Source organism: Uranotaenia lowii, chromosome 3 (assembly GCF_029784155.1).
Source record: "Uranotaenia lowii strain MFRU-FL chromosome 3, ASM2978415v1, whole genome shotgun sequence".
NCBI lineage: Eukaryota > Metazoa > Arthropoda > Insecta > Diptera > Culicidae > Uranotaenia > Uranotaenia lowii.
The window spans coordinates 77,847,030-77,862,005 of record NC_073693.1 but is presented as its reverse complement, the minus strand read 5'-3'; the positions used below and the strand labels follow the sequence as shown (position 1 = coordinate 77,862,005).

Below are 14,976 nucleotides of genomic sequence, written 5' to 3'. Positions count from 1 at the left end.
CAATAACAAAAAGGCTTTAAGTGGTGTTTTCTAACTGTTAAAACATAGGTATTTCAAAAAAGCTATTTGAAATCTGTCCACGTGGACATCCGGGGAGGGGGATAGGGGTTTGCCAAATGTCCACGCTTGTCCACGGAGGGGGGGAGGGGGTCAAAAATCTCATTTTTATGTCCACGTGGTATCTGAACGGCCCCTTAGGTTATATTCAGACCTCAACTGCTAGTCTCAAATCCAAATCATGATTTCAATTCAAATTTTAAAAAACAAAATACAATTTAAATTTAAAAAAGATTCAAAGCTACAATCAGAGCCAAAGCAGGAATTGCATCAAATGCCTTTTTCAATTGAATATCTCTACACAAATAAACTTTTTCATGAGATATTTATGAATATGATTCTCATCAGAAAAAAAGTTATCAAATTGTTATTCTAAATGTGACAAAAGTTTCATTCGATGTCCTCAAAGTCAAAGTGGCTCAAGTGCAATAATGATCGATTGAAAAAAAATAATGGAGATTAAATGTTTAAAACAAAGAATCAGTTATCATTGAAAAAAGTCTGATAAGGAATCCAAGCGAGTTTATGATCTTTAATAAAAATCCTGAGTTCTCATAATTCAGAAAAACCATGAAACTGAACTTCAGTAACTGAAGAAATAACACACCTGTTAAAGGGTCATGACCAACATAAGAAATGAAATGAAGAAAATCTTCTCTGTATCGAAAATATCAAATCTTAAGAGTTTAAAATTCAAAGAGGTTGATTTTCGATAACGAATAAAAATATACCATTTTGAAAATATTCTCTGGTTCAAAAATGGTTTCTTTACATAAATAATGTGTTCCAACGATCCAACTAATTCTGTTAAAGTTTAAGTACGACAATTCGAAACATGACTGTGGTTTAAGCCGTTCGTTCTCCCCACGCGCGAGAGAGTAAGCTTTTTTTACTCAATGATTTTCCAGTTTGTTTTGATTTTTTTTTCGAAGCACCACGCGAAAAGTTTAACGAATGGTTTCAACAAACAAAACGCCGCGCTCAGTTAACGACTGAACGACTGCAGCAGCTTTGGACCTATTCTCCCCATTTCAGGTTTGCTCCATTCACATGCTGGTAGGCAGGCAACACACCTTCGGCTTAGCTCCACGCAGCCTCAACGAGTCAGTACTTAATCGAATCTCCTCCGGATCGGGTCTCTTGTTGCTACGATATATATCGCGTTCATTGACTAGTCGAGTCGTGTTTTAACCGAGAGAGAGGGGTGGGGGCGTCTCGTCGACGTGCTAACAACTAAATAAGAACAATCTCAGATTTCGTAATCCGATCCGATCTGGCAACGTAACGTTGTTGTATGCTTTAGATTAATCGGTTCATACACCTTTGGATAACGTTAAAAATTGTTTAAAAATCGATTTCTGAATACGGCTATTTGAAAATTTTGTAACGATTAATATTGTGTTTAAGCTCAAAGCTGTTTGTGTAGGCTGGCGTAATTGATAGGCCCATCGGAAGTTGTTAAGACCTCCGGAAGCCATGTGCGTGTGCAATTTGCATGGTTAGTGAAAGGGTTTTTGCGCACCGACCGTTCATATCTGTTTATGGGAATCACCTGCAAACTAGTTGATGGAATTGGCGAAACAAGAAAAAAAAATAACCGAGTGCAGCACAGTGAGTTGGTGGTCTTAACAGGCTTAATCAAATACTTCGGTTGCAAAATCGATGCAACTCGGCCATGCATCGATAATCACATCGTCACGCGGCTTCAGTAAAGTTTCAGTTTCACGAAACAAGATCAAGGCTTTTCTTGGCTGGCATAGTGATAGTGAAAACTTGAGCAAACCTGGATTCCAGATATTGATGTCGCCCTTGGATTCGTTCTTGATGTCTTGACATATCAATCGAAAAATCGGTACAAAAAAAACCAGAAAGTGTTTGAGTAAGCCGAAGAAAATAAATTAACCATAATGGAGGTGGCCTGGCGGTTTCGGATCATATTTGCGATGGCATTTGCCGTGGTGATATTTGGGGATCTTCTCGGCTATGGGGGAGCGAAGAAGGATCCGAAAAATCCCAAATCACATTTGCTGGGACTGTCAACCGGTTTCGCAACCGGACAGGAACACCACCATGTTGACGGTTCTGAGTTGACATCGATACGGGAGAATGGTAAGGCAAATTGTTTTTTTTTTTCCTTTTGCATTTATTCAAAACAGATCGGCTGCGAAAGGTGGTCACGGTCAATGGCTTTTCCTCGTTTAGCATCGGAATATGATTCATGAATTCAGTTTGTTTGAGTTCTCAGTAGGGAAGATCTGACGAAATACTCAAATTAAGTTATCGCCTTTATTTGTTCCTGAGATGACGATGCAAAAATGATTACAACTTACTTTGGTATTATTTTTTTTTTGTTAAATCTCATTTATTTGAAACAGCTCGTACCGCTCGGTTTTAAGGAGCCAAAATCACTGTATGCTTTAAATTTACAATTCATTGCTTAATTCTAGTGCATTTGAAAAATTTCGGGTAGAAAAAGATTTGAAAGAAAAAGTAAAGATTCAGAAATTTAATAAATGAAGATCAATAGTTTTGAGAAAAAGGTAAATTTCAAACATATAGTCTAAGTCCATCACAGCCAAAACATCTCGTACTGGAGTGTTGTTTTCCTCGGGCCCTTAGGGAGTCCTTTATCTTTGATCTGGCGATAAAATGGTCCTCACACGACCAGACAATATGCTCGATGTCATGATAACCAAGGGCGCAAGAACACAAATTGCTGTCAGCCAGATTAACGCGGAAGAGTGAAACTTCTGAAGAGTAGTGGTTGGACATGAGTCGGGAAAATAGTTTAATAAAATCTCGACTCAAGTTCAAACCTTTGAACCACGGATTAAGACTTACTTTGGGAATGATGGAGAAAAGCCACTTTGTTATTCTTTTGTTCAACCCAATTTTTTAAAATTCACCAAAGCTTTCTTTTTGGATTTCTTCATTAACTTATGAAAAAAAAAAAATTATCGCAACGTCATTGCGCAAATTTTAACATCTCAGTAATTAAAACCGCAATGAATGAAATTTCCTCAATTGGGTAGCAAGATCAATTTGGGGTCATTTTTGAGTTTCTCAAACCTTAGGGTCTAAAAAGCTTCTTAAAACTTATTCGTAATTTCTTGCAGAATTTCCAAGTAACGTTTACATGAGCGTATTTGAACATTTAGGTTTGTATGGGAAAATTTAATATTTTCTACTGAAAAATCAACGTCATTTTTCATGCTTATGGTTTTTGTGCCAATTTATAAATTCCTTGAAGAAGTTTAAGTTTGCTCATGTAAACGTTACTTAAAAATTCTGCAAAAAATCATGGATAAGTTTTAAACCAAAACGAAGATTTTAACACCCCAGGGTTTGAGAAATAAAAAAAATGATCCCAAATCAACTCAGTCTATTAAATTATTTTATATCATACAAATTATTGTTTTCTGCAACACTGTAACCATTTGTTACAAAATTCTTGTTGTTTTTAATTTGGTACATTGTGAAGTTTGAGTGAATGTTCATTTGTTTTATTTCTTGTTAGGTTTAAATAAAATATTGTTAGACATAGGTTAAGTTAGGAACAAAATTTGTTAACACACGAGACAACACAACATGAAGTGGGTTGAATGCAACCGGAAAATTCTCCCAATTACAAATGGAGGATAATTGCATGCAACATCGTTGGGAAAGAAAATGGTTGAGGCGTTAACGCAATCGTACTGGCGCAATTTTGCCAGAATACAATGGGGTACTGGTGATTGAATTCGATTACCAACGTTCACTTAGTAATCAGGCGTGAGTGTGATCAAATCGTCATAGTGGAGTAGAGAAAGTAGTGGAAAAGTGTCTCGGTGGCCATTTTGGAAATCCTGCGGGACACGAACCTTGTTCAGGTATAGTAAACCTACCCCCAGTTCCAGTGGCCAATACTTACCACCAAATCTCCTTTCATAGGACCTTTTTCCGTACGTTCAAAAATCTTTCTCGCTGTTCGAGCGGTAATCCGTTTGAGCAGCCCCCGATCACACTCCTCGGCCTAGTGGGCCCAGTAGCCCACTACGTCTAACCCGTCAAAGATCGTCGAGATCCTCTGGTCTGCGGGCCATAAGTCGTTAAGGAGGATTTTCCCTCGAGTCGGGGAAGACCCGATCCTAATTCCCAAGGAGGGCCCTTCTCGATTCTACCAATCAGGTTAGCCTGGGTAGGTCGATCAAGTCAAAGAAGGAAGCGCCTGTGTGAACCTCATCCCCCCCACTCCACGTTAGAGTCAGTACAGTACTTTAGAAGACTGACTCTAGTGAGCCACCATTTTGTTCTGCGGTCGGACCCACGCGTCACCGCGGATTACCAACAGCAATAGCTACCACAGAAACCAGCACCAAGCAAGCAGCAGCAGAGAACCAGCAGCGAGCGCTCGCCGGCAGACAGCAGCAGCAAAAAGATAAGTGAAAATTGCATACACCCACACACTACACTTTACAGAAAATACACAATAAAAATCGAAGAAGTTCTTTATTTTCGTTCAATAAACTAATCGTTTTACTACAAGCAGTTTTTTATACTTTGGTGAAACAAGACAAACGAGCCTTCTTTGTACCGTTGCACGCGTAGCCCCTCCAATTACCCTGTGGTTCGCCGACTCCGAGACTAAGTCAAAGAGTCTCGTGCCACTGAGCTAGCATTCGTAAATAGCACATTCGTAGTAGTTCTCATTATTAGTTTCATAATCAGTTTCATTTGGCGCCCAACTTAAAAATTTGTCCGCGTTGGTAATTGGAGGAATCGGGTAGTATAAAAATTCAAGAATTTTTTCTCAGGTGGGAGGAGAGTACTCAATTACGTTTCGACGAATTGAGTAGTGTCCAACTACCATTGCCTACACTACAGACTGTACATTTTATTCCACTTATTTCGATTACAGTTATCCGTTTGATAAGCATTGGGGGTAGAACTATTGCATAAAAAAAAAGAAAAATTTCAGGTTCATCTTTTGAGGATTCACAAACATATATCTCACGCCTAAACAACAAATTCATAGGAAAAGGTCCTGAATAAGAAGAAGAGTATTAACATTTTTATTTATTTGATTTTAATTGGTGCATCTTGATAAATTTGTACTGAATTCGTTTGATTTTGTTTGAATAATTGATTTTGAGGAGTTATTTGAGTAAAAATGTCGGTTAATTTTGAATTGGAGTATCGGTCGATGAACGTTGACCACTTGAGCGATGATGAGCTTGAACACGAACTTTTGATTCGCGACGTCCCACTAAAAGAGGGTGAATCTCGCGACGTAGTTAAGCGGAAGTTAAGAACAATAATGAAATTACAACGAGAAAATAACGATTTTAGCGTCAGAACATTCGCAGACCCAGAAATTATTAAACAGGAAGTCGAAATTATTTGCAGGAAGTTTAACGAAATTCGTGAGCTGCTTGGTAATAAAAATGTTAGAAGAAGCGAATTACCACATTTCAAGACCAGATTAATTCATTTGTATTTTCGCGTACAGCAAATTAAAACCGGAGAGCGTGTAGGAGATTTGAAATCAGCTATAAGTAGTTTGATTATCGATCATTTTCCGTTAGCTTCCACCAGGTCTACGATTTGTAAGGAACCGGAAATGATCCAAGAACAGGGAAACAGTGTGGAAGAAGAAAACAAGGAAAAAGATAAGGCATCTTCTGGACGGATTGATTCGGAAAATGAGCATGAAGAGGAAACCTCGAATAACAAAAGGCAAAACGTTAGTACGCAAGTGTTGATAAGTCAAGATAAATTTATGGAAAACCTTATGAACTTTATTGAGCAGAAAATAGATCAGAAGCTAGGCCAATTGAATTTAACTTCTCAACTCGACCAAAACTCCGGGGTCACGAGAAAATCAAATGTTGATAAAGGATTGACATTTGATGAGCCGAAGACACATAAGTTTTCTGAGGGCTCAAAACTAAAGATCAGGGACTTAGAATCCTCAGGTTCAGAGGAAGAGCAAGATAAGATTTGTAATCGAGAAGAGCAGGAGTTTGTTAGGCGTAGGACGAGCAGGCAATCGCGCCCAGTAGCAGATTGGAAAATTCGGTACGATGGCAGGGATGAAGGTCGAAAGCTGAACAAGTTCATCCAAGAGGTTGAATTCACGGCAGAAGCTGAGGGGCTGAGCAGAAATCAACTCTATCAGGAAGCGCTCCATCTGTTTAGTGGGGAGGCACGCACCTGGTACATCAACGCTAGGCAGAACGAGGAATTCAACAATTGGACAGAGCTTGTTGCTGAGCTGAAGCTGGAATTCCAACCACCGGACTTGGACTTCCACTACGAACAACAAGCCGTCTACCGGAAGCAGAGAAGAGGAGAGAAATTCAACGAGTTTTACAACGCCATGAACGAATATTTTTCTTGCATGTCCGTTCCACTCAGTGAGCAGAGGATGTTCGACATCGTGTTCAGAAATATGCGTCAGGATTATCGTAACGCGCTGGTAGTCAAAGGAGTAAGAAACCTTAAAGCACTGAGAACTTGGGGAAGGAAGCTAGACTCGGTCAACTGGACCCAATATAGGAATCGAGAGGTAGAAGGTCAGCCGAGGACAGCCCAGGTGAATGAAGTCAGCAGGCCAAATTTCCAGAAAGAACAACCGAGAAGCCAGAACAATAGTAATTCGTTTTGGCGAAAACCCGAGCAAAATACAAGAACTCATGGAGGAACGAAACAGGATTGGATTCAACCGGTCCAGAAACCGAATCACCGCAGAGACGAACCAATGGAGGGATCTAGCAATGGGACTTTGGAGAAACGGATTGCTGAGCACAAGGTGCCAGGTTCAATGATTTGCTTCAATTGTTTGGGCAAAAACCATCACTACAAAACCTGCCTACTAAAAACGGAAATTTTCTGCAAAGTTTGCGGATTTCACGACTTTACTACAGAAAATTGTCCTTACTGCACAAAAAACGGAAGGAAGTCGTCGTAGGAGGACGGCGATCTTCACGTGAAAACCCTCCACCCACAACAGCAAGAACCGCGAAATCTTCTCAGGCTTACGAGGAAATAGCGCAACTTATAATCGACGATGTAGGAGACAACAGACCTTTCACGTACGTTAATATTTTAGGAGTTAGACTCAAGGGCTTGCTTGACAGTGGTGCTCAAGTTTCAGCTTTAGGATCAGGAGCTAAGCGGGTAATAGAAAAGTTGAAATTGCGCATTTTTGGAACAAAAATCAGACTTTCAACAGCAGGAGGTCAAGACTTAGGTGTCGAAGGACGTGTGAATCTTCCAGTCAGTTTTAATGGATCCACACGTTTCATTGAAGCGATCGTAGCACCGTCATTACAACGAAAACTGATTTTGGGGATGAATTTCTGGAGGCAATTTAATCTTCAGGTTCAAGTGAATGGAAAGATTCCAAATCAGTTTTCTGAGGACATCGACGAGGGGCTGGCAGTTGAGATTGTAGACGAGAATCTATTAACACCAGACCAGGAAAGACTGATAGAAGCGGTGAAGAAGGAGTTCAAGGTTTTCACGGATGGAGAATATCTAGAGACGACCCCTTTGATGACTCACAGGATTGAACTTAAGGAGGAATTTGTGAAGGCGGACCCGATAAGACTCAACCCTTATCCGTGGTCCCCCACAGTCCAAAAACATGTGAATGAGGAACTGGATCAGTGGATCAAAGCGGGTGTGGTGCACAAATCCAACAGCGATTGGGCGATGCTAATCGTGCCAGTCGTTAAAACGAAGGAGGACGAAGATGGAGAGATGCAGATGAAGGTGCGAATGTGCTTGGACGCCCGGAAGTTGAACGAGAGGACTCGCCGAAACGCATACCCCTTACCACACCAGGACCGAATCCTAGGAAGACTGGGTCCAGCAAAGTTCTTGTCGACGATTGACCTGTCAAAGGCTTTCTGGCAGATACCACTGCACCCAGATTCCCGGAAATATACCGCGTTCAGGGTTTTTGGAAGAGGCCTATTTGAGTTCACTCGTCTTCCAATGGGTTTGGTCAATAGTTCAGCAGTTTTAGCGAGCCTGATGGATCAGACGTTGGGTTACGGCGAATTAGAACCAGGAGTTTTCGTCTACTTGGACGACATCGTAGTAGCGAGCAATACCTTCGAAGAACACCTTCAGAGTTTGCGAGAAGTTGCAAGGCGACTAAAAACAGCTAATTTGTCGATCAACATGGAGAAGTCCAAATTTTGCGTGGCTGAACTGCCTTATTTAGGGTTCATTCTTTCGGAAAAGGGTTTGAGGCCGAATCCAGAACGCGTGGAAGCGATAGTTAATTTTGAACGACCATCCTCAATTCGCTCCTTAAGAAGATTCTTAGGGATGGTAAATTACTATCGGCGTTTCATTGAGGGATTTAGTAATCTGACTGTTCCTTTAACCGACCTACTGAAGGGGAAACCTAAAACCATCAGATGGACAAACGACGCAGAGAAGGCTTTTCAGGATTTAAAGTCAAAATTGATTACTGCACCAATTTTAATTAGCCCAAACTTTGATCTACCGTTCACTGTACAAACCGACGCGAGCGACTTGGCAATTTCAGGCATCCTGACGCAGGAAACAGACGGGAAGGAATGTGTTGTAGCTTATTTTTCTCGTAAGCTAACCACTCCGCAGCGATCGTGGAAAGCAGCAGAAAAAGAAGGTTTAGCAGCTTTAGAATCAATAGAGAAGTTCAGACCCTACATAGAAGGCCGACCATTCACGTTAATTACCGACTCAGCAGCGTTATCATTCATTTTGAACACTAAATGGAAATCATCGTCGAAACTCAGCCGTTGGGGGATGATTTTACAACAGTACGACATGGTGGTACGGCATAGGAAGGGGAGTGAAAATATTGTGCCGGATGCACTATCACGCTCTCTCGAAATTCTTGAGGTGAACTCGAAGGATGCGTGGTACAATAAGCAACTCCAGAAAGCGAAAAATTTTCCAGAAGAGTGCTCAGACTACAGGATCGAAAAAGGTAAACTGTATCGCTTCATTTCATCTCCAACTGAAGTAATGGATTATCGCTTCGAGTGGAAGCTGTGTATTCCCACAGAAGCTCGACAATCTATTCTTCAGAAGGAGCATGATGAATCGTTACATCCCGGATTTGAAAAATTAATCGCGAAACTCAAAACGAAATATTTTTGGCCAAGAATGGCTATAGACGCAAAACGTCACGTGAAAAACTGTAGAACCTGCAAACAATGTAAACCTTCTACACTAGCAACCAATCCGGAAATGGGTAAGCAGAAGAAAACCGAAAAGCCGTTTCAAATGCTCGCGATGGACTTCATCCAAAATCTTCCGAGGAGCAAGGGTGGGAATTGCCATTTGTTGGTCATGGTTGACCTTTTCTCTAAATGGACCATCTTAGCACCAATGAGAAGAATAGAGAGCAAAGAAGTCTGTCAGATAGTTGAGAACCGCTGGATGAGAAGGTACGGTACGCCAGAGATTATCATCACGGATAACGCGTCGACTTTCCTAGGAAAAGAGTTTCAGGCACTTCTTCTACGCAAAGGGGTGAAGCACTGGCCTAACTCTAGACACCACAGCCAGAATAACCCGGTGGAACGAGCGAACCGGACCATCAACGCGTGTTTACGAACCTACATGGCCGAAGATCAACGAGTATGGGACACGAGAGTACCGGAAATCGAGGAATTGATGAACACGACCATCCACGCATCTACTAAAATGTCACCGTACAAAATTCTATTCGGTCACGATCCAATTTCAACGGGAAATCAATACGACCTAGAACGCGACGCGAATGGTACCACGATGGACGAACGCGCGGATAGCTTGAGGCGTATCAAAAGCTCAATTTATAAAATCGTTCAAGAAAATCTCGGTAAAAGTTACGAAAAACATCGCAAATCCTACAACTTGAGGCATAGGAAATTTGCACCTAACTATCAAGTAGGTCAACGAGTTTTGAAAAGAAATTTCCAATTATCCTCCGCTGTGAACCATTATAATGCTAAATATGGTCACCTCTATGTTCCATGTAAAATTCTAGCTAAATTGGGTTCCAATTCGTATGAGCTGGCTGACTACAACGGTAAGAGCCTGGGGGTATTTTCAGCTGCTGATATTCGTCCAGATGTAGATGATGAGCCGTTGTCATCAGCAGATGATACCTAAAATGTGAACGAGAAGCATTAATATTGGTTGGGATGCGTGAGAACATGAGCATATCGATAACTCACCCTAGTATGTGTGGTGGTTAGTCATCAGCAGTATGTAGCAGGTTGGCGAAATACTGGTCATCACTGGTGAGATAGCATGAGATGGCATGTTGCTCACGTAGCATATTTTCCGTTTCAGATTGTTTACAGACGACCGAGGATCCATAGCAGTTTCACAAGTATTGATCCCTGGGTAATCATCCGGTAAAACTCGCGTAGAATTGTAGCACATAAACAATGATCCTTGTAGAATTATCCGGTAGAACTCGTGTAGTAGTTGTAAAAATCCGTCGTAGCTTGGCCAATATTTGAAAAGTTGTGTTGAGCGGAGTTGATGTGTTGTTATCGCTGCCACAAAGCGAAACATATCAGTTCCACGTCCAGAGTTGCCATGATAGGCGAGTAGAGTTTAGATGAATCGTTGCATAATAGTCCGGCAGTAATTGGTAAACAACGCGTGGGAATCCGTCGAGGCTTGACCAACATGCAACGAGTTGTGTTGAGCGGAGTTTTTGTGTTGTATCGCTTCCTCATAGCGAAACGCATCACTCCCTTATCCAGAACATACGGTTAGCAGCGAGTAGAGTAAAGATGGTTGTGAGTTGTTATCGCTTCCACATAGCGAAACTCACCCAGTTTATATGTTCAAAAGTTCCGTGATAAGTGAGTTGTTGTATCTCACTCCGTCTCCGAGATCGCACATCGTAGAAGAGAGGAATATTATGGAACCTGAAAAACAAATAGAAGTTATTACTATAAGGGTAGGCATAAGATCGAAAGCTCAAGGGTACCCAAAGGCAAGCTTTCAAGAACAATAGGTTAGAATAGTTAGTAAAATTAGGAATAAATTCCATGTGGTCGCTACTTACCAAATAAGAAATTGCAGAAATTCAGAATATTATCATCCTTCTTGGTGATGAAATTAAGTTTTTTCGTGGCCTATTCCTCGAAAAACCAATTTGGCCAGTTGGTCGAATATGCCTAGAAAAGAAAAGTTCGTCAACTTAACATTTTTTAGATACATAACATATCAAAAAACTTTCCGTAAGAATATAGAGTTGAATCAGCTTCCGAATCCGAAAATAGCAGCTCAATCATCCTTCAAGTGGCATTAAAAAAAAAAACTCCAACCTAGATGCACATTTGACACTACTCGAACCGTTGAAATTAACGTCCGCGCGCGACCGCATGATAAGGAATACTGAACTGTCAAATCAAGAGATTTCTCACTCAAGTAGAGTGGTATAAAAATATCATAAATGAACTTCATCACTTACTACCATAAAAAGTAACTCACTTCGGTGCAACAAATCAGTCTACATTCAGACGTAAATAGCGCGTGTATGTTTATGGCAATTTTATGTTTTAAAATCTAGCTTTTAAATAATTCGTCTTTTAAATTTGTTTGTGACTGTCCAAAATGTATTTGAACTTCGATAAGTTTAAATGGGTATGTTCGCAGGGCTTTGTTTATCAAATGTGTTAGCTGTTTGAAATGTTTGTGAAATAAAATTACGATCGTTTGAAGGTAAAATAAATAATTAAATCATGTTTAATCATTTATTTTCGCCGGGGCGGAGTAAAGTGTAACCATTTGTTACAAAATTCTTGTTGTTTTTAATTTGGTACATTGTGAAGTTTGAGTGAATGTTCATTTGTTTTATTTCTTGTTAGGTTTAAATAAAATATTGTTAGACATAGGTTAAGTTAGGAACAAAATTTGTTAACACACGAGACAACACAACATGAAGTGGGTTGAATGCAACCGGAAAATTCTCCCAATTACAAATGGAGGATAATTGCATGCAACATCGTTGGGAAAGAAAATGGTTGAGGCGTTAACGCAATCGTACTGGCGCAATTTTGCCAGAATACAATGGGGTACTGGTGATTGAATTCGATTACCAACGTTCACTTAGTAATCAGGCGTGAGTGTGATCAAATCGTCATAGTGGAGTAGAGAAAGTAGTGGAAAAGTGTCTCGGTGGCCATTTTGGAAATCCTGCGGGACACGAACCTTGTTCAGGTATAGTAAACCTACCCCCAGTTCCAGTGGCCAATACTTACCACCAAATCTCCTTTCATAGGACCTTTTTCCGTACGTTCAAAAATCTTTCTCGCTGTTCGAGCGGTAATCCGTTTGAGCAGCCCCCGATCACACTCCTCGGCCTAGTGGGCCCAGTAGCCCACTACGTCTAACCCGTCAAAGATCGTCGAGATCCTCTGGTCTGCGGGCCATAAGTCGTTAAGGAGGATTTTCCCTCGAGTCGGGGAAGACCCGATCCTAATTCCCAAGGAGGGCCCTTCTCGATTCTACCAATCAGGTTAGCCTGGGTAGGTCGATCAAGTCAAAGAAGGAAGCGCCTGTGTGAACCTCATCCCCCCCACTCCACGTTAGAGTCAGTACAGTACTTTAGAAGACTGACTCTAGTGAGCCACCATTTTGTTCTGCGGTCGGACCCACGCGTCACCGCGGATTACCAACAGCAATAGCTACCACAGAAACCAGCACCAAGCAAGCAGCAGCAGAGAACCAGCAGCGAGCGCTCGCCGGCAGACAGCAGCAGCAAAAAGATAAGTGAAAATTGCATACACCCACACACTACACTTTACAGAAAATACACAATAAAAATCGAAGAAGTTCTTTATTTTCGTTCAATAAACTAATCGTTTTACTACAAGCAGTTTTTTATACTTTGGTGAAACAAGACAAACGAGCCTTCTTTGTACCGTTGCACGCGTAGCCCCTCCAATTACCCTGTGGTTCGCCGACTCCGAGACTAAGTCAAAGAGTCTCGTGCCACTGAGCTAGCATTCGTAAATAGCACATTCCTAGTACTCATAAATAGTTTCTTAAATAGTTTCAACACTTAACTTCTTGATCGAAAAAGATCCCTCCACATTGATTTCTGTCAATAAATTGAATAGAGGAGAGGGAAGGATACTTGATCCCTTTTTCTAATTTTCATAATATCTTATTGGATCATCATGAGATCGATACGTGAACTCGTAGATGAACTAGAAGCGTTTTCTTGGGACTAAAAAAATGTGATTATTCAAAAGTTAAAGGAAAAATGATTCTTTTGATTTTTATTCCACAGTTTATAAGTGTAAGATAAAAAGAATTCTGAAAGTTTGTCTACGACCCTATATTGATTGCATACTCAAAAGCGCAATTTTCTTATTTTTAGATACAAACACTTTTTGGGACCTTTTTATTAGATAATTATTGAATAAATATTTAACCTTAGGTAAATAATAATAATTTCGTGCTTGGCAATGATCAACATCCATTCAGAAGAAAAATATATCTTTTTGGACTCGAGGGATCAACTGAACCCATAATATACATTTTTGAAAATTTATTCTTAAAAAAGTTGAGAGTTTACTGTTGCTTGAAAAATATGGCATCAAGAAGTTTATTTTATACTCAAACGATTGACATTTTTTTTCCTGTGGGAAACATTTCAAAGTGATGAAAAAAGATATTCAAGTCACATTTTGTAAGCTTTTTCAAACAAAGTACAATTCAGTTAGTACCCGATTTTGTCACCCCTATGATGCATTTTAGGTTGACAAATTGGGGACATTGACAAAGTCGGGTAGTTTTTAAAATTCACTTTATTTTAAATAACTCTGTTCAAACCAATCAGAAAACATCATTTCTGCGTCATTTAAAATAGTGTAGGTTTTTTGTGTGTGTTATTCGTTGATAAATAATGCGTCAAATCTCTTTTTCATCGAAATATCATTCCTCTTATTAAAAAAAATCAAGGTATTAAAATAAGTTTAAAAATTTATTGTTCTAAACAACTTTCAAGAAAAAAAACCAAAACTGACAACTGGGGGAGCTTTCCTTCTGGTTATTTCGAATGAAGCTGCACGGATAGAAAACAACATAGCTGATGCTTTAGACTTCTCGATAAATAACGTTATCGCAATAAGCACCTTTTGGCTCCAAGGGTCCAAAAACAAGTTTGTTAATCATATGGATGATTTGTTGTGTCGTTATAGTTATTAATTTTACTTTATTTATCAACTTCATTATTGTTCAAATGTTTTGTTATAGTTGGCAAACGCCAACTTTCCAATTCAATTTTCAAAGAAAAAAGTGAATATGTTTGGAACAGATTTGACGATTGATTCTTTAGAAAGTACAATTTTTACACATTTTTTGTGGACATGACCTAAAAAAAATTGAAAAAAAAATTGCTTATGTTTTTATTATCTAGTATTTAATCATTTGCACATGTTCAACATATAGCTTAAGGTTGCCAGATTGTCAGGTTTTATCGGGGTTTGCCCCGATATTTCATACAGAATTTGGTAATTGTCCAGCCCGCCCAGCTGCACGCATTTCATTGAAAAATGCCCGGATTTTGTCCGGATTTATTCGCTTTATTTGGCAAATCGAACAACAAAAAAAGTGTTGTAAATTATTGTTATTTATACCTCCCAAAAAGAATTTTATGAGCAATGTTATGAAAATAACCAGGTTTTTAGTAAGCCGTCAATACGATTTAAAATCTGTCAATAATTTTGATGAAAAGAGCTTTTTTATAATTTTTTTGAAATTCTTGTTGAGTTATTCTCGGGTTTCGACAAAATTTGCCAGGATATTGCCCGTCAACTTTAAAATAAGATGCGCGGTATTTGCCAGTTTTTTACATAAAATTGCCCGGATTTGTCCGACCCAGATACGTATCGAATGAATTCTGGCAATCCTTGAATAGCT

At 39.8% G+C, this 14,976-nt stretch overlaps 2 protein-coding genes across 3 annotated transcripts in view; one reads left to right on the top strand and one right to left on the bottom strand.

Moving 5' to 3' along the window:
* The window catches only part of LOC129757038 (pikachurin), an 865,561-nt gene that overhangs the window by 447,548 nt on the left and 403,037 nt on the right, over positions 1 to 14,976 (bottom strand). The gene's annotated exons all lie outside the window — the stretch shown is intronic.
* The window catches only part of LOC129757042 (uncharacterized), a 44,081-nt gene continuing 30,278 nt past the window's right edge, over positions 1,174 to 14,976 (top strand). Inside the window, exon 1 of the mRNA XM_055754144.1 lies at positions 1,174 to 2,166. Within this exon, the coding sequence (XP_055610119.1) occupies positions 1,965 to 2,166 (202 nt within the window). The 5' untranslated portion in view covers positions 1,174 to 1,964. The remainder of the gene's footprint in view (positions 2,167 to 14,976) is intronic.